Here is a 22763-nt window from a genome sequence, read left to right on the forward strand (position 1 = left end):
ATTTTTATACTTTGTATTCTTCTGGAATGTAATTCTTTTGACATTCAATATGCATTCCAGAAGATTAATATACATACAGTACATCATTTTTATAGCATTATTTTACTATGTTGCAAAAATATGTTGTTATTTATTGATTTAAATTATGCGTGTAGTTTTTTTTTTTTTTTTTTTTTAAACATTTGCCATTTATTTAAGCTTAAATAATTTATTGTAATGTACAATCATGCGGTGCGCACTTTATTACACAACGGGAATCACCTTTCTTGAATATCAAGAGTCAGAGGACATCGCCACCTGTTCTGTTCACTGTGGTCTGCTTCTACAGGTGCAAACGTAATACACTTATAATGCCTACCCTAAACTCAAAACCTCGCCCCTCTGGTTCAGTGGTCTATAACACCTTTCCACCGTGGTAGTAGAGGAAGTGGTGTTTATCCTTGCTTCCTGTGCAGTGTTTGGTTGTGTGTGGAAAGATGGCGGAGCTACAGATGCTGTTGGAAGAGGAGATCCCGGCTGGACGGAGAGCTTTGCTCGACAGTTACACCAATCTTGAAAGAGTCGCAGATTATTGCGAAAACAACTACATACAGGTAAGGTAACGGGGTACAGTAATGCTCAACCAGTGGTTAAAAAACCTAATTAGAGTTGAAAACGGTTTTCATCCAAGAGGATGAGACGGGATACAGCAGCAGTTACTACGAGTAGCTCGGTAACGCTATGGTTTTGTATAGCCGCTGTACAGCAATCCTGTTTGATTTCAAAAGTGCAGTGTTTTGATCATAGCTATTCTATGAGTATATTATGTAAATCTTCTGTTTATGATTTGTTATACAATAACGAATACAGGGTTTTAATAAACTAAGCACATATGAAACGGTTTCTCCAAACTAGCCTAATCAATAGTAATATTGTTGAGTCGACTGCAAACCTGTGAAGTTTTGTATTTAACAAAACGTAAATACATTGTCCCAGTCTGCAGTTTCGTGTCGTTGCAATTATTTTTTCAATAGCCAAAAACTGTTTTTTTTTAATCTTATAGCGCGTACAGATTTAGCAAGAAAAGGGAATGTAGCCTCTAGCATTGTGGGAACTGAAGTATAATTCCAAAACTAAACAAATGTTGTTTGAAAAGTTGTCTGTTACAATAATCAGTGTTGAGGAAATCAAGAATAGGAATTTGACCAAACAGTCAATTTTTCTGCATGGACTGATTTTTGTTCAATAGTGTTATGATGATTTGCTATTTCGAGGGGTGTGTGTATTATTTCCACGCATATTTTTAAAATCTCATTGATGTAGTAGAAATCCGGTAACCAGTTTTAATAGTAAATAAGCGTGGGTATTTGAAAAACGCTTAACTGAACAATAAGTTACCTTTAAAGAAATACACATTTCTTTTCTTTTAAATCATTTAGCTAGGTTACCGATGCACATAAGCTTTAGACCGGTCGAGTGTGAAGTAATGCTGTATTAATAGGAAATGTCCGTTAGGCTTTTGAGTAGATCTGGGATTTCTTCCGCAATTAATTTTACAGCTTTTCTGTATACGTATGAGTTGTGAGTCTCGTTGTCCTTGCAGTGAGTTCACATTAAGTGACAACAGAGAATTTCTGTTTCTGTTCTCTGCATAGATCACTACTGTAGTTGAGGTCCCTGTCGCAAGGCGGTGTTATTATATTCAAGTCATATGTTGTGTTCACAGCGAGTGTTTTATTTATTTATTTATTTATTTATTTTGTGCCTGGCTTCTTTTTTAGAGTTACCTGAATATGTATCATGTGGCTACAGATTAAGAATCTATACAATTCCCATTGAGTCCTGTTGCTGTAAACTGCATTGACTTTCCAATACATCTAATAAGCATTCCTATTAATTGAGCAGCGTCTTGTATTTAAAAATGCTATTTGGCAGAATATTGAGTTGCTTTTTCAGCAGGGAGGAAATGATTGCATAGCCTTAGGATAACTATCAAGATAGGGCTATATTTCTTGAATTTCACTTCCATGGCATGGGATGCAAATACACTAGCCTTGTATGTAAATTCAGTTTTCAAAGAAGACTTGGTGATTATTGAAACAGATCTAAAACTGATTATTGTTCTGATTCAAGCTATGTACTGTAGTTGTACAGTGGCAGGTCTCTTGGGTGGCTGAAGGTGTATCACTGTGGTTGCCCCGCACTACTGGTCAATGCGATTTTCGGCAAGTAGCATAGGAGTTGCATGTTCATGCTTGGCTGAGCTGCATGCTGAGCTTCATGCTGCTCTGAACAAACATGTTTTAAGGGTATATCTGGGCTGGACTGGCTAAATGGTTTCCTAAGCATTTTCCTCCCCAAACCGAGTAGGATTTCATGGCCAGTGCTTTGTATCCAGAAGTCTATTACCAGAGTACAGTATTTAAGCTTGATGTATGAATAAACCCCAACTGGGAATTGAACTCTTTTTGGCCTTAGCAAATCTATAATGCACTTTTGTGGAGTGCAGTGGTTGACACTGCTGAAATAAATTGTCTGGTTTCACATTCTATTAATCTGTACTGTTGCAAGAAATAGGTCTCCTGTATGTAATGTATTCCCTGGAATTATTTTGTTTGTTCATTTACTGATTGGGTCTCTTGCTGCTTTACTGTGAGAACTAGCTTGTAAGCCTTTCTGGCTAAACAAAACAAAAAAACTTGTGTTGGATTGATAAAGAATTAGTGTAACAAATGAAAGAAACTGGAACACCGATATATTAGAAAACATGCTTGAAATGTTTAATTTTGTAACTCTGCTTCTTTGGTACTGCAAATGTGTTGAACTGTAAATGCCAAGGTCTTAAGACATTCTTTGTTAGACGAAGTGATGAACAGTGATGATGATTCAAGGTAATGTTGAATGCCTACAGCAGGAAGCTGTTACTGGATGTAGAAATCAGCCTGACTGAAGGTCTGAGTTATGAAGCATTTTTGGGGGGATGGATGGAGTCATGGCATGTAAAATGATTCATTTGTTGAAAACAGCAGCCAAAATGCAGAATTTTGCTTTCAGTACTTAGTTTGTGTGATAAAGATCACATCAGACGTAATCAATTTGGCTTATAGTTTCTCCAACTTCAAGGTTTTTGTAACTAATCAAATAACTATACAGGCAGTCCAAGCACTTACGACACAGTTGTTTTCTGAAAGCCATGTTGTAAGTCGAGCTCATTTTCCCATAGGAACAATGTTATAAATTGGGGTTACGTTCCTGACTCTTCGGCCAGATAATATAGCTTTACAAATGACCCGTTATATTGTACTCATGCAAATATTTATTTAAATCTTTACGCTCAGCCCGGTGGTTACGCACATATTACTCAGACATCTACCTGGCTTGTTTAAAAGAACAGACTCGGGGCTTTCCAATGACATACTCAGTGTGTGTATGTGGTACTCCTAGCAGGAAATATGATCGCCTGAACTTAAGCTCCTCATGTGACAGAGTTCACAGCTTAGGTTTCGTTTTGAGTCCATTGCTCTTATCAGTCATTAAGGGCAAATAAATTCTAAAAAACAAAAAAACAAAAACAAAATAGTTGCATGCATAAAAAGTTGCATCCATGGCAGGTACTGCGGTTCGGACACTGAGCATGCACACATGACGCATGGCTCGGGTCTCGCTGTGTCGGTAATGCCGTATCGATGTCGTAAAGTCGAAGCAGGGTAACAATGCAGGAGAGTCGTAAGTGCCGTGCGTCGTAAATCGAGGATTGCCTTTATTTCTAATTAGCCTACATTGTTAGACCTTGCTGCCTATTTAATCCTGTTTGGCTTTTTTTTTCTTTTTTTGCTTGCTTGCAGAGTAGTATAATACAATATTGCCCTACCCAGCAGTTAAAGGAGTGCCAGCCATGTTTTTCAAATCCACTCATTGCTGGTCCTGCTTTTTCCTAGGGTAACTCTTGGATCTTTATGTATACTTTACATTTTAATTTGTAATATGCAGATAGAAAGACAACACTACAGATTGTGGCTGCTCCCCGCTACAGGTGGAATCATATATTGTCAAGATACACATTTTGCAATATGGTATGCATCACTATGCATGTGATGGTCCTGATTGGGTACTTGTATGATGCTCTTCAATAAGCTATGTTGTGCTTTTTGGTCTTGTATCACGATACAAATGATAGCCTACAGACCTTTTTTCTGATATGGTATATCATGTAATTAATAATCGATGCACAGTGAATTGTTGCACCCATACTTCCTGGTCCCTGCGATAATACCTTCTTGTGGTACTGGTAACTCCAGTGGTGAAGCTGCAGTCAGTTCCACTCCTTGAACATTATTGAACTTAATTACTCATTTTCAGTTTAAGTTTCTTTCCGATGTTTTTCTAGTACTTTGTTAAATCCAGTAGAATATAGTTTTGATGTTGCAGTAATGAAGAAACCAGCAGCATAAACTGCGTCATTTTTTAGGGCTGGCTTACCAAGCTGCCACGGTTGGTCTGCCTGCTTGTTTGTTTTCGTAATTACCCAGTTCTCCTTTCAGCTCTCCTCGCTCTGGAGTTTGAATTTCCATATCTCAGGAGTTGTGTTGGCAGCTGCCTTCCTGTATTTGATTCCGGTGATACTGCTGGAGTCCTTGCCTTTGGTGACCTGTCAGTATCTATGCTCCCTTCCTCTTCTATTGCTTTTAACCATCAAGACATTTGATACAGTACATGTCTAGCTCTGATGATGCACTTGTTCCTTCAATAATTGGCTTTTGACATACCAGGAAGAAAGCCAATCCTATTACAGTAGTCAGTCCAGGTTCTGTTACCAGCATTAATTTATTCTTTCAGCACCTCCAGGAATAAAGAGCTATGAGCTTGAAGATCCCGAGTTTGAATCTTGGCTCTGCAGTAGCAGTCTCACCCCAGGCAAATCTCATTTCACCTCCACATGCATCCCCAGTGGATAGATGCTGGGGTCCCAGTGGAGGAGACGTTGTGGCTCAGTTGGGCTAATCTGATCATAATTTAGTGCAGTACACTTATGCAGATTGTTTATTTGTAATGGGGGTGGAAATGGCAGTTTTTTTTTTTTGGCTGTTCTTGAAATTTCCAGGTGTCAAGAACTTTTAGCATATGTTCTACAGAGCACCGATTTAAATACATTTATTAAACACATTTAAGTATAGTGACACGCCATCACAGTCAATACAAAATGAGTGTAAAAAATAAATGATGACCTACAAATGCTCGCACAGTATCCCTGTTGCCAGTGATATGCATCCCTATCTGGAGATAAAAAGGGCAGTGCTGGAGCACTGCTAAATTCTTAACTTGACATTTAAGTAACCTATTTATTTTTTTGGCTGTTCTCTCCTGGTTTTGTAGGAGACTGTCTACTTTGTTGAAGTCATGGCTCAGGATCAAAGTAGCAAGGATGTTAGGTGGCACAGCCTACACTACTGTGAGCTGTTTACACGCTATTGTGAGGCACCAACTGGGGAGAGGGACTGGAGGATGGCTGGCTTGCTTGCTGGCTGACAAACAGGGCTCTATTGAGTGGGATACATTCCAGACATCTTGCTGTGGCTTGTGTTCAAACCTTTCCATTACTTGCTCTATGATTTCTTCTTTTTGCCAGTTTGTTTGACTTCATGTTGCATGGGTGGGGGCTGCTGGATAGTCACATGGCAACAAGAAGATGTATGCTTACTTCATAATATGGTTTTGTTTTTCATTCACATGTACAATAGGCAGGGAGACTGAAAATCAGCCGGGAAGGCACTATTCTGAGGCCCTTGCTGACAATGGGTTGATGTGGCCGGTGTGCTGCCTGATTGCATTAGACTGCCCTTATATAGTTACCATCAGGCATACATAAGCGATGATGTCTTTGGCTTTTTCTATTTTATTCTGCACTGAATTTAGGTGCAGAATAATAATTTTAATTTAAAATCGGCAGCTGGTAATGATTGCTCGTCACAGGGAAACATGTCTGCTGTTTTGCACTGACTGTAAAATTGCCTGTTTTTTATTCTACAGTCTGTGTTCCTTTAAGGAACAACTGTTGGTTAGTCAAGTACTTGAATGTCTGCTAATCCATGTTGCATTGTGCTGATAAAGACCAGCTTATCCGAATAGCTGTTAATTCGTCTCCTAAAGTGTTGTGCAGCATCCAAACAACAATATTGTATATTCGGAGGTGAAAAAATAAAAAGTGGACCCCAGAATAGCATGTATTGTGTGTGTGATCTCTTAGGCTGTTAAATGACCTAAAACAGGAATGTCCAATCCTGGTCCTGGTGGGCCGGTGTCCCTCCTGGTTTTTGTTCCAACTGTGTGTTAAATTACTTAATTGGACCAATTATGGTTCTAATTAAATAATTTTGGGCAACAGTTGAAACAAAAACCAGGAGGGACACCGGCCCTCCAGAACCAGGATTGGACACTCCTGACCCACAATATGACCTACTGTAGTGTGCTTCTTTTGTAACCATAATGATTGGAAAATCTAGACCTTTCCTACTCAAATCAAGGCTGACTGATTTTTAAAAAGGTTGTGCCCACATGAAATGTTGGGATTAGCATAACAATTTTCTATCAGAATGTCTAACGTTGCAAATCAGTTTTGAATGGTCAGTCAAATAATTTGCATAATACCATGAACTTAATTACATAATTTGCTAATGAACAGCAATGATATGAATCTCATTGTTGATACTGTGCTACAGTAGGCTTTTATTGGGTGAAAAACTGCTTTAAGTTACAAGAAATTAATCGCAAGGATTTCCTGGGGATGCCCAGTAGCATTAGCATCCTGGCTGAGGACCCCCACCCATGTAACCAATGTCTGTTTGATAGTACGTGCAGTTAGCAAATTGAAAAGGAAGATTGAAATAGCTGATGTCAAGGTAGTAGCGTTGTATGTGAAATGACCCCAAGCACCTACATGTACTGTAAATAAACTGGGCAACTACACTGCTTTAAGTGCGTTTGGTCTAGAATGTTTCTCTATGCGCTACAGCCTTAATGGAATCATCTTGCTGCCCTGGGACATTAGTTTGGGAACCAAAACGAATACCTCTCATCAACTGGATTCTCCTGTTTTATTCTGTCTGAGCAGGACTGAAGTCAAATGCTGTGTTGCTTGTATGTCTTTGGTTGTGAGGGCCTCCCCCTCCAGCTACTGTACCACAGCTCGCCATTTATGACCTGTGTGGTTGTGATTGTGCAAGTCTCTTGCAGCGAATCTGTTTGCAGGCTTGTGCAGATGTAGTTTTATTAGTGGAACTGTAGCTTCGTCTTGACATCTACTGCAGCCCTGTTCTTAGTATATAAATGGCTCTGACAAAATGTATTCGCCCAGGGCCAGATGAAATTAAATGTAGTCAGAATTTTCTTCTGCAAAGACAGCTGTAGGAGCAAGACAGAATGGGTTCATTAAACAGGGCTACTTCATATTGAGAATTGCTGATTGGATTTCTGTTGGTATACTCTAGGCAAGCATTTTGTGGCATTGTAAATGTAGTCATGCTTGTCTGGCACACAAGCAGACTGGCAAATCTTCCTACAGTAAAACTTATTTGAGTTCCAAATGTAGGCAGCAAATTGCTGTGCTAATCCTGGTGCCTAATAGAGGGACTTGCTCATTTATAACATCTTAACAGGTACAGTAGAAGTATGATCTTATTATTTTATGATATGCAGTACATTTCTTTTACCCAAATAGGCCCATCAGAATGTTTTTGATATCAAGCAGTGCCTCAATTATTGACTGAGCCGCGTTTCTGTTCTTTCCTAGAAACTGCTGCAAATTACTGTAGCTGCTGGGTTCTAGTTTGTCATGACCTCTTCTCAATGTTGTTAAGTGAACTAAATGTAATGAAAGAAATAAGCAAATTGCTTTCACATACCAGCCATACTAGTTCCATCAACTCAAGTTTCCAAAAGCCTGTGCACTTTAAACCCAAAACCTATGTCAGTCTTCTATAGTGCAAATATGAAATAACTTTAAGATGACTGTGACCAACTCTTTCTTCTCCGCTGTCGGTAAACTAATAATGTTCTTTTGTATCTAGCAAAACGCTGCATGGTACGGTGAAAATAAAACGTTTTGTTTATTTTATAATTTCGTAAAATCCAGTGCAACATTGAGCTCCGTAGATACAGAAATAGATGAAAAGAAAACAAATAAATGCCGGATCACTTCTTTCACTGTCAATTGCTCTTCCTGTGTAACTACAGAGTTCTATATTACTTCATCCTGATCCGATCTGAGTTTTAAGCCAGCACCTCTCTGCTCTGCCTTCCCTCTAACACAGTCCACTCTCTTCTTATTCTTCTTATACAGCAGTACCTGCTCCAGGTGGATGATTGACCAACCAATCCCGGGAACGAAATTCCCCACGTTCTCATGCCGGTCAGTCACTCTATCAGGCCACCTGGGTAGGCACACCTGAAAGTTTTTATTATCTTCAGTAGCAGGACACAGTCACTCTGCCACCCATACGCGCACACACACACACACACGCACGTTGAGAGTGTAAAAAAAAATACTAATGTGCCGAAATACCTTGCGTTTACAAAAAATATTCAAAGGCTATGTACAGTACACCGGCACACACAGACAAACGCACTGTACAATAGTGTGCTGTGGTCTATGATACAAAAATCCTACTGTACCTAATATCGGGGTATCGTGATTTTTCAATACCATTTTTTTAAAACTTTTTTTTTTAACTTTTTTAAACAAAATTCAAACTCTGTACTTTTAAAAACAATATGAACTAAGCTTACTTATTTCTGTTTAGTGGAAGTGACCAGCTACCCTGCGTGTTCTGTAAAAATGTAATTACTGCAGCAGTCATGGCGAATGCCAGAGAAAGAAGCTTGGTGTGGAACTATTTTGTATTTCAGCCAGATGACAACAGCAATCTGGCTGAAGACGGACAGCCAACATGTCAGTTATTTTAAAGAAGTGAAAAACAAGGAGGAAGTACCACCAACATCTTTCGGATCGCCACCCTGATCTCTTTGCTGAAGTTAACTTTTATTGTACTGTAGTTTCTTCAGTTTTTAGTTTCACTAAGTGAATCTCCAGTGCATATTACTTAAAAAGGCACAGCAAAAATAACAAATACAACACAAATGCACTAAAAGCTGCTCAAAAGGGGGTTCATTGATGCTTGTTTATTTCATCATGCAGTGCATTTGCTATAAGCTGCAAAAATATACTTTGCAGTGTCATTAAAACTACCGCATGCCCAAAATGTTAGCAATGATTTTATATTCTTTGGATTTTGCGGTAATCTGTATTTTATGTGTATGTATTGTTATAGCTGTGAAACTCCTGTGTTTTGAATTGTGTGCATTAGCAGTGGAAAGATCAGGATGAATACAAACTTCATTGCTAGCATATGTTTCCCTACAGATAACAGGATCAATATGACGCTTCACCTGCAAAAGCAGAGGACCTAGAAACATCAGTCACACTACAAAAGTCAGTACAGACTGCTGCAGGTTCAGCATGAACGCAATAATAAAAAATAAAAAAAAAACACTTGCAGTTTATTGCAGTAGCCAGAGTGGTTGTCTTTTGTCTAATTTACTTTATTTGCAAGAATAACCACCAAACGAGTATGGTGGGTCTAATGGCCTCCTCTCGCTAGTAAAATGTCTTATTTAAGGTGCACAGAGACATTTGGCTTGAATACGTTTAAACGGAATTATGTTCTAATAGCATGTAAGGGGAAGGCATCTATATTAGTGGCCTGTTTTGTTTTAGAAATGTAGCATTAAATATAATGCTTAACTTTGCATTTTAACTATTGAATTACAATGTTGGCAGCGTTTTTAGTACTATCAGAATCGGTTCTTTTGCCAGTTTTTTTTTTTTTTTTTTTTTTTTATCTGCTGAACTAATTTCATTAAATTATTTGGAAGTTGTGATTTTCAAAATATCTAACGCTATAGAATTGTAAAATGAACGCATACTGTTTAAAATTAAGGAGTACAACTTTTGTGTGTTCCCTACTGTAACACATTACTGTGTTCAGTTAAAACATGTTTTACAGTGTACATGAATCAATCAGGCTAGTTGAGTTTAGCATTTATACTCTCTTTACTTGTTTTACTTTCTAAAAGATGTGAACGGTATAGATTCATGGAGGTGTTATGTTGTATGTGACTTTAAGAAAAGAAATGTTACAAACAGGGAGGTCCATTTGGCCCATCTTGCTCATTTGGTTGTTTATTGATCCAAGCCAGAACCTCATCAAGCCATTTTTTTGAAGTAACCCTGTGAATTGGCTTCCACAACAGTGATTCGTTTTTTCATTCCTTGCTCACATTTTTAGAGCGCTTGTAAGATACCCCTGTATGCAAAACTGGCTTAGTTATAAGATTTCTTATAATTGGAGTATTTGAAGCTGTCCGAAACGCCAGAGTTTTTTATAAATATATAATATGTATATAATTATATAATATAATTATATAATTTTATATGTAAGATAATTGTTTGTTTTACACTGTTGCACTTTCTTATCAGTTTTATTTGAATTTTATAGTCGTGGCAATTGCCTTTTGAATACACTGGAACTATTTTCCAGCAAGCATTCCACCATGCTGTAGCATTAACTGTGTATTAACCTCTTACACTTTGCACTTGCAAAAAAAAAAAAAAAAAGGAATTTGGCAGCTATTTAACATCTAATGGACGTAAGATCCAAAGTATCAAATACCATGATATTGTGCATGGTATCGTATCGAGGCTTCCTAAGTGAGGTATCGCAGAACACTAGTTTTTCTTTCAACCTAAAAATGTTTTGGGGGAATTATAGATTTGATACTCATTTGGCATTCATTTTGTACAGCTGAACACTATTTTGCAAATGCGGTAGTGTCTCTTCATTACTACAGTAGCTTGTCAGTATGTAGATAAGTGACACCAACGCACCAGGAGACAAGAGAGATCAGACATCAAATTAGCCTCACCAGCTTCCATCTGGACAAATCCCTTTGAACTGGTCTCTTCCCTATGTCCTGTCACACTGTACATGCTGTGTTTCTGCAGCCCTGTCTCCATGCTTGATATGTATATCTACAGTAAAGGGATGGTGGAGCTACGTTTGCATAGCTGTACTGTACACTAAATGTACACCCTGGGATGAAAAGAGGCACTTTCTGCTCTCCTAATAAGGCACCCTGGATTTAGTTTGATTACTGACACTGTACAGAAGTGTGTGGGACCACACCGCGCTGGCAAGAGCTCTCTGGTAATTGAAAGCAGCTCTTTTAGGGGATGAGCATACACACTTTATTAAAATCTTGGTGTTCTTTGGAGTGCAGTCTCTGAAGTGCTTTGTGTAGTTGAGTATAAACATGTGCCCGTGGATATTTACTGTAGTTATTATACAGTACATTTGGCTGCGGATTGTAATAAGTTGGAATTGACAGACCTGTGCTAGAAAGGGCAATCAGCACTAGTGACGTGAAGACAGGACTCCCACGGAATTCCTGCGGTACGGGGGGGGGGGGGGGGGGCAGGATTGTCTTAAATTTTGCAGGATGGGATGGTACAGGAGTGAAGCTCACGGGAACGGGCTGGACCGGGAAATAAAAAAAAATAAAGCACTCAGGACGGGCAAGAATGGGATTTAAGCTTCCGGGAATGGGAAGGAACGGGACGACTCTGCCACCAGCAGACACCCTGAGGGCGATCTCTATTTCCTGGTTCGCTGCCAGGCGATACTGACGTCACAGAGAGAGATACCCACAGGCTCCTTGCATCTGCCAGTATGACTGATGGCGACAGTGAATGTGAGAGTAGCCTAATTGTATCAGTTTCAGACACCTCTTATGAATGTCAGTCATTTAGAGATGGATCTGATGTAGAGAGAGAAAACGGGGATTGTCTCCTGTATCAATTCGAGCCGTATGCCTCTGAATCAGAAGTGTCAAACTCTGAGAGAGATTCTGACAACACCAATGCGGACAGACCAGAGGGACAGTGATGTCTGTGGAGAATCAGCATCTTGGCAATGCGGAATGGTTAATAAAAACCCTTGCGTTTTAACATAGATTGCTACTTAAAATATTTCATATTACCCATAATTGTATAGTTATGTCAGTCCTTTAGTTAACAATATTGATACGTGAATTATTGATAGTAGCAGAATAAATGAATGCTGTCGTTTTGTTACTTGCATGTATGTAACATATCTCTCTCTCTCTCTCTCTCTCTCTCTCTCTCTCTCTCTCTCTCTCTCTCTCTCTCTCTCTGTGTATATATATATATATATATATATATATATATATATATATATATATATATATATATATATATATATATATATATATATATATATATATATATATACAATAGTATATTAAGGATGTGCACCTTTTTCAGTTTTTATGAATATTACCCCTAATCATAATGCAGAGATGCCAACGGCTACAATTAGGCTGTAGCAGCGGGTATTTTGGAGGTTCTACTACGTTGAAGGGGTATGTATAATACTACGATTTAATAAATAAACGTTTATGAGATATATTATTTCAACACCATGTGTGTTTTTGTTTTTAAATAATTAATGGTTCTTAATGCTGTATTTCACTGGCCATTTATTGTGGCATTGACGTACTAAAACAGCTTCCACATGCACATACCAAAGATTGATTTGTATTTATTATAATATAAAGGGTGTTCCGTTTTTATTATTGATAGCATGGTCACTATCCAGTGCGTTGTTGTGGTAAATACACTTCAATGTAAATGACACTTTGTCTTTAGGAAAACTCTTACATTTGCTCAATTAATAGACATCAATATTCCAGCTGGAAGGTTTTGTTGGCGAGTCTCCAATTTTTGCACGATCTGAATACATGGGGGGTATTTAGGTTAGCCATCATAAACACTATTATACACAATTATTATTTAACTGATAACCTAGTGAGGCATAGAAGTGCTGTGGGATTTAAGCTTCATGCATCATACAGTACTGTACTTGCAATAATACTTTTTGGGCCTTTAGTATTCCATGCTGGCAGTTGCTTTACAAGCACGCAGTCATTAAAAACTTAACTTTCCCATTACCATAACATGATTATTACACAGTTCAGCTCAGAATGCAAGTTAAATGCATTACTGGGCAATTTTATGAGAGTATTAGGTTAGTTTCACCATGCGTTTTTTATCACTTTTATTCAGACCGTGTAATTAAATTAACATGTTTATCTGTCTTCTGGTCTGGATCTAGTCTGTGCATGAGTTCCATTTTATTGTTTGGCCAACCTTATTAAGAATCTTTAACGCACAAAAATAAGAACAACAAACTGCCCCTATACACCTATAATTTAATTGAAAACATTTCTCATATATATGAGAGGACCTTCCTGTAATATGCTGGTGGCATATTCCAGGGTTAGTCTGTGATTTTATTGTTGATACAGTGTAAATTATAATTGTGTATTTATTCACTTTTGATGCAAGAGTTACTGGTCAGGTCCCCCCACCCCTTTTCATTCATTGGGGGTGGAAAGAAATCTTTGTTTCGCCTGACATGACTTCATAATAGACGCCGTCAAGTAACAATGGGATGCTGCCTAATAAAACCTGTTCAGATAATCTGCCTGCTTTCCATTGCAGATCTGAAACACAGCCTTGACCCCTGAATGGTTTGACACCCTTTTAACCCTTTAGACTGCGTTCTCACATAGTGCTGTCTTGCTCTGTTGCATTAGTTTTAAGTATTCATTTTCAAAACAAACCGAACAAGAATGAGGACCTGAATTGTGTGAGTTTTAATAAATGTTTATGCTATTCTGTTATTTAGTGCATGTACACAGTCTTCCTTATTTAAATACACATATTTAAATGTTACAATACAGTACATGCTGTAAATTACCTTAAATGTAATCTGTAGTAGCTAAGAATGTTTTATGCTAATGTTGTAATGTGTGAGAACTTGCATATACTGTAAATCTCTCCTGTGTTTCCACTGGGCTTGTGGACCAGAGAATGGCAAATAGTGCTGTAGACTCCCTTTTTTTGTCTGGTTATCATGGAAAGGGGTCATAATTCAATGGGATGAAATGGTTTAAAACTCTATTGCATTAAAATAGCTGAATCTGTCCATGTGTTTAGGATAGAAGGTTACACTTGGCTTCTCTGAAATACCCTTCCCTTGGTACATCCCATTGAGGGGGGTGGGGGGGTTGGTTAGTAAGAGATGCTGCCACTGGTACAGGGAATGTTTTTTGCTGAACTTTGTACTAAAGTAGTGGTTCTCAAACTAGGGGGTGCGAGGTGGATTTTACCTATAGCATTAACTCTCTTACTACTGATGCTCCAAACACGGTCTGTAGATGGCGCTGTGTATTTGACAGATTGCTTTTCAGTTACGTTATATTGTTGTGTGTCGTTGCATCGTTCTGTTCAAGATTTCTACCACGTAACGTGGTTAGTGTAAGCATCGGTAGCGATCAGTTTTGTGTTTTTGAGCTTGTGAGATCGTTGGCTCAATCGGGTGAAAGAAAAAGAGACAAACAAATAAGCGAATGAAGTTGCTTCAACTTCAAGTACCAGTAGCAGATCCCGAAAAGCAAGTCACACATGCAGTGAAGCGGAAAAATAAGGCCCTGACGTGAAATAGTTAAATGGAAGAAATGTCAAGAATACATACAGTATGGCTCTACCTACTTGATTACTGAAAGCGAGCAGTACTCAGTGTCTTATGCACAGAAGTGCATCTGCAAAGTAAACATGCAACACATGCCGACAAGTCAGAACTGAAAGGTCGGTGGGGTGTTAGGAGCATACAAACAACAATCCCAACAAAAGCACTTGCAGCCTCCTATGAAGTTTCATACCTAATTGCTAAATGTAAAAAGCCACACACAATTGGAGAAACACTCGTTCTTCCTGCTGCGGTACCAATGTGTCGCATTATGCATGGAGATAAATTTGCAACTCCGCTTGAAGCTGTTCCGTTGTCTAGTGATACGGTTGCAAGATGTATTGAAGATATTGCTAATGATATAAAGGTTCAGCTTATTCAACTTAAGCAGCCGCAGATTTGCCTTGCAACTTGGTGAATCTACGGACATTTCTAATTCAGCTCAGCTGCTTGTGTATGCAAGGGAAGCTACACAAAGATTTATTATTTTGCATCGCTCTCCCAGGAAAGACGATGGGACAAGAAATATTTTGCAATATTGACACCGTAATGCGCAAAGAAGGCCTGCAGTGGGCATGTTGTGTTTGTGTATGTACAGATGGAGCTGGTGCTATGATGGGGAAAAACATTGGACTGAGGCTTCTAAGAAACTCGAACAAGAACTTAATTGTGTTCTGCAAACTGCAGTAAAAATAGTGAACTTTGAAGTCTTGTCCAAAAAATTCAAGATTGTTTTCAATCTTATGTAAGGAAATGGGTTCAGAATGCGAGACGCTGCTTTTGCATACAGAAGTCTGGTGGCTGTCTTGAGGAAAAATCCTAATGCGGATGTTTGAGCTGAGAGATGAACTGCGCTTGCTCCTGATTGACACCGGATCACCTTATGCAGAACACCTGACTGATTCTAAGTGGTTATCAAACTTGGCAGATATTTTTGAAAAACTAAATGTACTGAATTTCTCACTTCAAGCGCGCGCAATCTAAAAAGTTTGAGAACTTTTGAAACTTGCCAATTCAGACCATTTTCACCATCTTCTTCTGTCAAACATGTTACATTTACAATGGGACATTAGATACATTAATTTGTAAACCTTACAAATATGGCTTGATTAGGTGAAGATAGTATCATTACTGATTGAACAAATAAATACAGCTGTGGCATGTTCATTGTATGGAAGTGGTGTATGTCCAATTTATTTTCAAAGTAATGATTTACTGAAAAGTGGCACAATGACTCTATTAAATGTGTAGGCTAATTCGCAATACTGTCCTGAAATCAGCAAGATTAGGCTAGTTTTAATGTCAGGGAAATGCTACAGCATCTTTATTATAAGAACTTTTTACCATATGTCATCAGTAATGTATTCTTTCAACATGCCTAGATTTTCTGTTTTTTTTTTTTTTTTTTTTTTTTTTTTTTTTAAAATCATTGAAACCTGCTGAACTTTTGATGTTCTGCAGTAAACCTGATTTGTTTCAACTTTTGTCCCAATGCATTAAACTTCTTCCACTTATCTATTAACACTGCTGTCATATTACAGGCAAAAATGTGCCTGTAACTGGGTCACGATTGAATAAAACCGTCTTGCAAACTGTATAGTAAAATAAGAGTAACAATTAAAGAAGACAAGAAGTCAGTGCTAATTACAGGCTTGCTGCAATTTACACTGAAGAATGCTAGAGCAAATCAGTAAAAAAAAATCCTTGATTTTAAGACTTTATTTAGCCTGTTTAACATAGCATATCCCCCCGCCCCCCCACACACACCTAACTTTCCTTGCAAATTGCTTTTTTTTTTTTTTTAATTGTGTGAATTTCTTGAACTAGGGTTTTCTCCTCCAGTCGGGTGCTAATTTTAATCCACCCTTGACCGTGTCCAGCTTACCAAAGGCTTTAAAGCTCCTTCCTGACGCTAAGTGACAAGTGTCTCTTTGATGAATAATGTACCTGTTTAGCTGGGATAATCTGACACAAATATAGTTATGATGAGGATATTGTATGCCATTCCATCATAGCAGCGGTTGCATTTGGATGCTAAGCCTACCATTCATCTCTAAAGTGTATCCTTTTGCCTTCAAATCGACTGCATGCATCAGTTTTTATAGGAATGTTATGCTACGCTGTGAAAATGTCTTTTGGACCTAATCCAGATTAAACATTTGCATTAGGTTGTTTAATGGAAAAAGCAAAAGCTTGCTGTTTTACAATACAGTGCAGCACAGCATGGCTCTAGAGTAGGGGAATGATGCAAGTACAACATCCTCTATTTTGAGTTATGCAAGTTTAATCCACTGCCTACTCTGTTCAAATATGCATTGTGGGTGCAACTCTTGTTAACATTCAAATCATGTTATATTTGAACAGAGTAGGTAGTGATTGGGGTCAAATTTCTCAAGTGATCTTCAAGTATTTAGAGGTGTATTTGTATGGATTCACTGTAATGCAAGCGATATAATTTGGAGCAGATACTGAATGAATCCTTTTGCAAGAGTTGTAATATTCCTACAATACTACTTGAAGATTACACTTTATGGATATTGTAAAACAGATGGAGAAATGTGTGCTTTCATTACATCCTGCCTTCCGCGGAAGCAGAATTGCACTTTGTCGTGACCCATTTACAGTAGTTGGGTCTAATCCTGTAAATGTGAATAGGATAGAGCTGTTCTTTTAAAGCAAGTAAGTCAGAGCTAGTCCTGTTGTGTCACATTCCTATCCCAAACAAATGGTGTTTAATAAAGTGAAACCGTGCAAAAAAAGGGAAAGCAAGAACTATATACTTTACAACTGTAATTTTCAGAGACAATGTGGTACTGTACAGCCTTGTTCTGGAGAACTGTCTGTTATCTGAGAAATCAGCCTTATTTTGTGTCAGGTTTAGCTGCGGCAAGAAAAGAAAGCATCTTTGGCCAGTTTACTATACAAAAATGTCTAATGCACTGTATTTTGTTGGGATTAGCCACAGTGTACTGTATATTTTACATAAGATTTGTTGTGTATATGATATAACATTTATCATATCAGTTGGTATTTCGCAAATAGCAAAAGAATGACAGTTCTGTACCATATTCTAGTTATTACTGACAAAGTCACTGCCTCAGAGAAAGCTTGTACACACACCTCTGGGCTCAACCATTCAATCACTATTGCAGAAGTTCACTGTGGATTGTGTGCCCTTTACAGACAAATCTGAAGCCCCTCCAGTAATTGGGGTAGGGGACCGGGGAGGAAGGTAGCCTCATTGTAGAGATGCATGCGCTGATGCCACTGTAGTTAAACATCTTCAGTTGATCTCCTCTTTGACAACATGAACAGGAATGTACAGTAAATCCAATGTTTCTAAACAGTGGCAGGGCTAGTGATGAAAGGCCGTTGATTTGGTCATGGAATTACTCCGATGCTGTTGCGTAATATGTAGTGCCTGTCACTACATATGTATAATATAATGTATAATATAAAATGTGCTCGCCAATTTTTGTGTTTTAAAAGTAAATGTCCAACAAAACACGTGCTCTTTACGCACTGGCTCTGAACTTTACAACTCCTCTGCCTGTAACTTTTTATTTGGCAACATATGTTGGGTTAGGCATGATTAGTCGAAACCTCATCTATCAAACTAGTCTCAAGCTGATGATTTCTGGTGTTTGTACACGGAGCACAGCAGCTGGCGTCAAAATAGAAAAGGGAGGAGTGTAAAGATGGAGTGTTCAAAATGAAGTTGTGTGGAAACATTTTGAGAAAATAAGACTACAGTTAGATGCAAGATGTGCTATGTTGAGCTTAAGTTTGCAAACAGCACTGACTCCAAGCGCTGTAGCTGAACCAACTGAGCCAGCAGCTAAAAGACCATGTGGAATAGACAAAAATAGTGCCATGTCAGTGCTTTTAGGTGAAGACTATGTTCTAAAACCGGACGATAGTACAGTTGAGAATGAAGTGGAAAGTTACTTCAGGGAGCCTTGCCCTGCATTGCAATCTATTGGAGTGGTGGAAGGGCAGTGCGCACTGCTTTCCTACACTGGAAAAATGGCAAAGTTACCTGTGCATTCCAGGATCCTCTGTGCCTGCAGAAGGTGTCTTTTCTACTGTGGGACTGACTAACTCGGTTGTGTACAAGACACACTGGAACACGTCAGCATGTAAATTTTTCTTTATAAAAACCACTTGTAGTTGCGTAATTTTTATATATATATATATATATATATATATATATATATATATATATATATATATATATATATATATATATATAAATATATATATATACACACACACACTACCGGTCAAAAGTTTTAGAGCACTCCCATTTTTCCAGTTTTTATTGAAATTTAAGCAGTTCAAGTCCAGTGAATAACCTGAAATGGTACAAAGGTAAGTGGTAAACTGGCAGAGGTTTAAAAAAAAAAAAAAAAAAAAAAAGTTTAGGTTACCAAAAACTGAAAAATAATGTACATTTCAGAGTTATACAAAAAGGCCTTTTTCAGGGAACAAGTAATGGGTTAACAACTTACAGCTGTTCTGCAGCAATGGAAGTAAATTAAGCCTTGAAAGTTGATGCTAACAATTCCTACAGGTGTCCCAACTTTTGTTGATTACTTACAAACCCTCTGTCTGTATAAAAGCAGTGTTGGAACAGACTGTGTTACTACACCCTCTTAAGCATTATTTGGACAGTATTGTACTGCAGGAAGTAGTATATTGCTATTATAATGGCGAGAAAAAGGCAATTAACAAAGGAAGACAGACAGACCATTATAACCCTTAAAAGTGTAGGTCTTTCCTTTAGAGAAATTGCAAAGAAAGCCAAGGTGTCAGTGAGTACAGTTTCCTACACCATCAAAAGGCACTTGGAAACTGGAGGAAACTTTGACAGGAAGAGGTCTGGCAGACCCAAAGTCATAACAGAATCAGAAGACAAGTTTCTGAGAGTCAACAGCTTGCATGATAGGCGGCTCACAGGACAACAGCTTCAAGCACAGCTTAACACTGGTCGAAGTAAGCAAGTCTCAGTTTCAACTGTGAAGAGAAGACTTCGAGCTGCAGGTTTGACAGGTCTAGTGGCAGTAAGAAAGCCATTCTTAAGAGTGCAAAATAAGAAAAAGGCTTGCCTGGGCCATGAAGCACCGCCAGTGGACTACTGAAGACTGGAAGGTGGTCTTATGGACCGATGAATCAAAATTTGAAATCTTCGGTTCATCACGCAGGGTTTTTGTACGCCGTCGAGTAGGCGAAAGGATGGTTCCTTGGTGTGTGACACCAACTGTCAAACATGGAGGAGGAAGCGTGATGGTCTGGGGCTCTTTTGCTGGATTCAGAGTCGGCGACTTGCACAGAGTGGCATCCTGAACCAAAACGGCTACCACAGCATTTTCCAGCGCCATGCAATACCCTATAGTATACGCCTAGTTGGTCAGGAGTTCATCCTACAGCAAGATAATGACCCAAAACATACCTCCAGGCTATGTCAGAACTACCTTAGAAGAAAAGAACAAGACGGTAGGCTTCAAATCATGGAATGGCCAGCCCAGTCTCCAGACTTAAACCCCGTCGAGCTGGTTTGGGATGAACTGGACAGAAGGGTGAAAGCAAAGCAACCTACAAGTGCAACACATTTGTGGGAACTTCTGCAACAGTGTTGGGAAGAACTTTCTGAACAATATTTGATTTCCATTGTAGAAAGAATGCCACAAGTGTGTTTGGCTGTTATATCTGCAAAAGGTGGCTACTTTGAGTCAAAAATTTAGATTAAATTTTGTTAACCAAAATGTTTCCATGATTTCGTTTTTATCTCCAATTGTTTATCTGTTCTGTGCTTTAATTTCAGATTACATTGAGACATTAAACTGCGTAAATTTCAATAAAAACTGGAAAAATATTTTAATTTTTCTAAACCAAGATGTTTTAGTTCAGTAGTTGTGTGCACAGTTTGTTAAAGTTGCAGTTTATCTGTGGTCATTTCAAGCAAAGGAAAGAAAGTGTCCCCAGTAGTGGATCGAAATTAACTATGAAGGAGATACTAGAAATTTAGAAAGATGTAGCAGTACACACATCATCAATGTGATACAATTGTGATAGTTAGAGGATTGGTGCACTAAGCTGGCTCTGTTTGGTAAACAAATGTCAATGCTTGACAAAGACATAAATTATATGTGGAAATTGTATTTATTTAAAGTATTTAGTGTGAGTATGTAATTATGGTTAACTGATAGAAATCAAATAGGTTAAACATTTTTTTTTATTAAACGATATTTACGTCCCTAATCAGAAACAGTTAGGGGTGTTGCTGTAACCCAGATGTAGGTGCCAAATGATGTGCACATTTCTTTTCCAAATTCCCTTTTTTTTTTCCTCTGTTTGAAAGACTGTAATCTGAAAATGTGTTTCTGTAGCACTTATCTACAAGCTGTGCATGTGAGATTTGAATATTCAAACAAACCTTGTTGAAATGCCAGTACATCAAATGTAATTTAGAAGAACTCACGCAACAGTAATTGGCCTTTTTTTAAGTTTGTAGGTCTAATTATGTCTGAAATAATAAATAGCATGCATTGTGCTGAACTGAATGATTGAGTAAGGTAAGTGGGTTGCAGTGCTTCATTTTCCTCTTGAGAGCTCACCACTTTTCTGCTGCACTTTTTTTCCCCTGTAATAAAAGAAAGAATGCCTGAATATTTAAACAAATTTTAATGTTTGTCCCAGACTCCCAGGACAACTAATATGGACTACTGACAGTGAACTATCAATTGCTGTATTTATTGTAATCTGTTCTACTTTACCTCCTTTTTGCACTAAAACAAACACAATTTTTATAACTAGCATAAGTATGTGGTGTGCAGAAGGCAAACTGAGATAATAAATGTATTGCTACAATGGCTATCATTTAAAAAAAAAAAAAAAAAAAAAAAAAAAAAGCTACCTGTATATACAGTATGCTGTGTCCATGCACTGTTTTGTAATAGTAACTTCTACAGCAGTGTCAATGATGCAATCAAATATTTTATAACCTGCCATCTGCTCACATTGAGTTATAATTGGCAATACCAATCAGCTATTGATTTGCAATGTAATTATTACAGGCCTAATGGTTTCCTTCTCAAGAGGCATAAAAAACTGTGTGCAAGTACTGTACATGTAAAGAATGTTGCATTCAGTAGAACCAGTACTGCAAGCATGTACAGTATTCCATTGAGAATTGTCTGATACAATGATCAAGTGAATGCTTTTATAGTAGAAAAGGGCTTGGTATAAACAATAAGGACCTTGCCTGTTTCTTTGTATACTGTGCATTCAGGAATTGTCTTCTATTGCTCTGGGGATATACCAACACAATGCCATTTAGTTTCTGAGGTTTCTCAGTATTGCTGGGAGATGCACAAGGATAACAATCCGTTTGTTGTGCTAAGCCTTTCAAATGCAGGCAATATTGGATTCAGAAACTAGAATTTCAGCGCTTATTTCCTTGTCTGCCTGTATGTCACAACATGTAGTATGCTGCGCGTTTTTACCTCCATCTGGAGAATTGGTTCTGATGAAACTTGCAAAGGATGTACTTGACATCAGCATACTGTTCTTGAGTATCAGAATATACAAGATTTATGTACAGTGTCTAATTTAACATTTGTACATATGGATGCAGTGGATGTCGTTGGGGATTTTTGTAAATTTTTTAATCCTCCTGTGATGGGGGTTTAAGTTATTTGTCACTGACAATAACTACAAACTAGCAGCTGTAGTCTGCAGTTCTCGGGGCAATAATGATACAATCTCAGCTGCTAATCTTTCAGCAAGACCCGATATTTTTGGTTTAATTTTCTTTTTGATTCAGTGTTTTGAGTTTGTTTTCTTTCTGAACTTCAAAAGCTCAGTCAGTGGTAGATATCCTTTGATAATGGAACAAACGAAGAAGCTGCAATTGGAACGGCAGCGTGACGTGACCAGTTGGCTTCAGTCAGATCTTGTTTTAAAATGCAAATGATTGCAAGCCGAAGGCTTGGCCTGCAACACTTCAAGATAATTAAAACCATATTTAATGTTAGTTTTAAGTTTTAGTGGCTTTGCTTCATGCCTTGTACACTATTGATGTATGGAGGCAGTTTACAGCAATCTGTTTTCTCAAAGAGC

At 38.1% G+C, this 22763-nt stretch overlaps 1 protein-coding gene across 10 annotated transcripts in view; it reads left to right on the forward strand.

Moving 5' to 3' along the window:
• Nucleotides 1-437: 437 nt before the first annotated feature.
• Nucleotides 438-22763, forward strand: part of LOC121322118 (abl interactor 2) — a 61848-nt gene continuing 39522 nt past the window's right edge. For 5 of the 10 annotated variants that reach the window (XM_041261648.1, XM_041261646.1, XM_041261654.1 and 2 more), the window contains exon 1: nt 438-593. In XM_041261648.1, coding sequence (XP_041117582.1) covers nt 477-593 — 117 coding nt within the window. In that variant the 5' untranslated portion in view covers nt 438-476. Of the gene's footprint in view, nt 594-8314; nt 8410-22763 lie in introns of all 10 variants that reach the window. The other 5 variants (XM_041261651.1, XM_041261656.1, XM_041261652.1 and 2 more) reach the window with 3 other exon arrangements.

Source organism: Polyodon spathula, chromosome 10, assembly GCF_017654505.1.
Source record: "Polyodon spathula isolate WHYD16114869_AA chromosome 10, ASM1765450v1, whole genome shotgun sequence".
Classification (NCBI taxonomy): Eukaryota; Metazoa; Chordata; class Actinopteri; order Acipenseriformes; family Polyodontidae; genus Polyodon; species Polyodon spathula.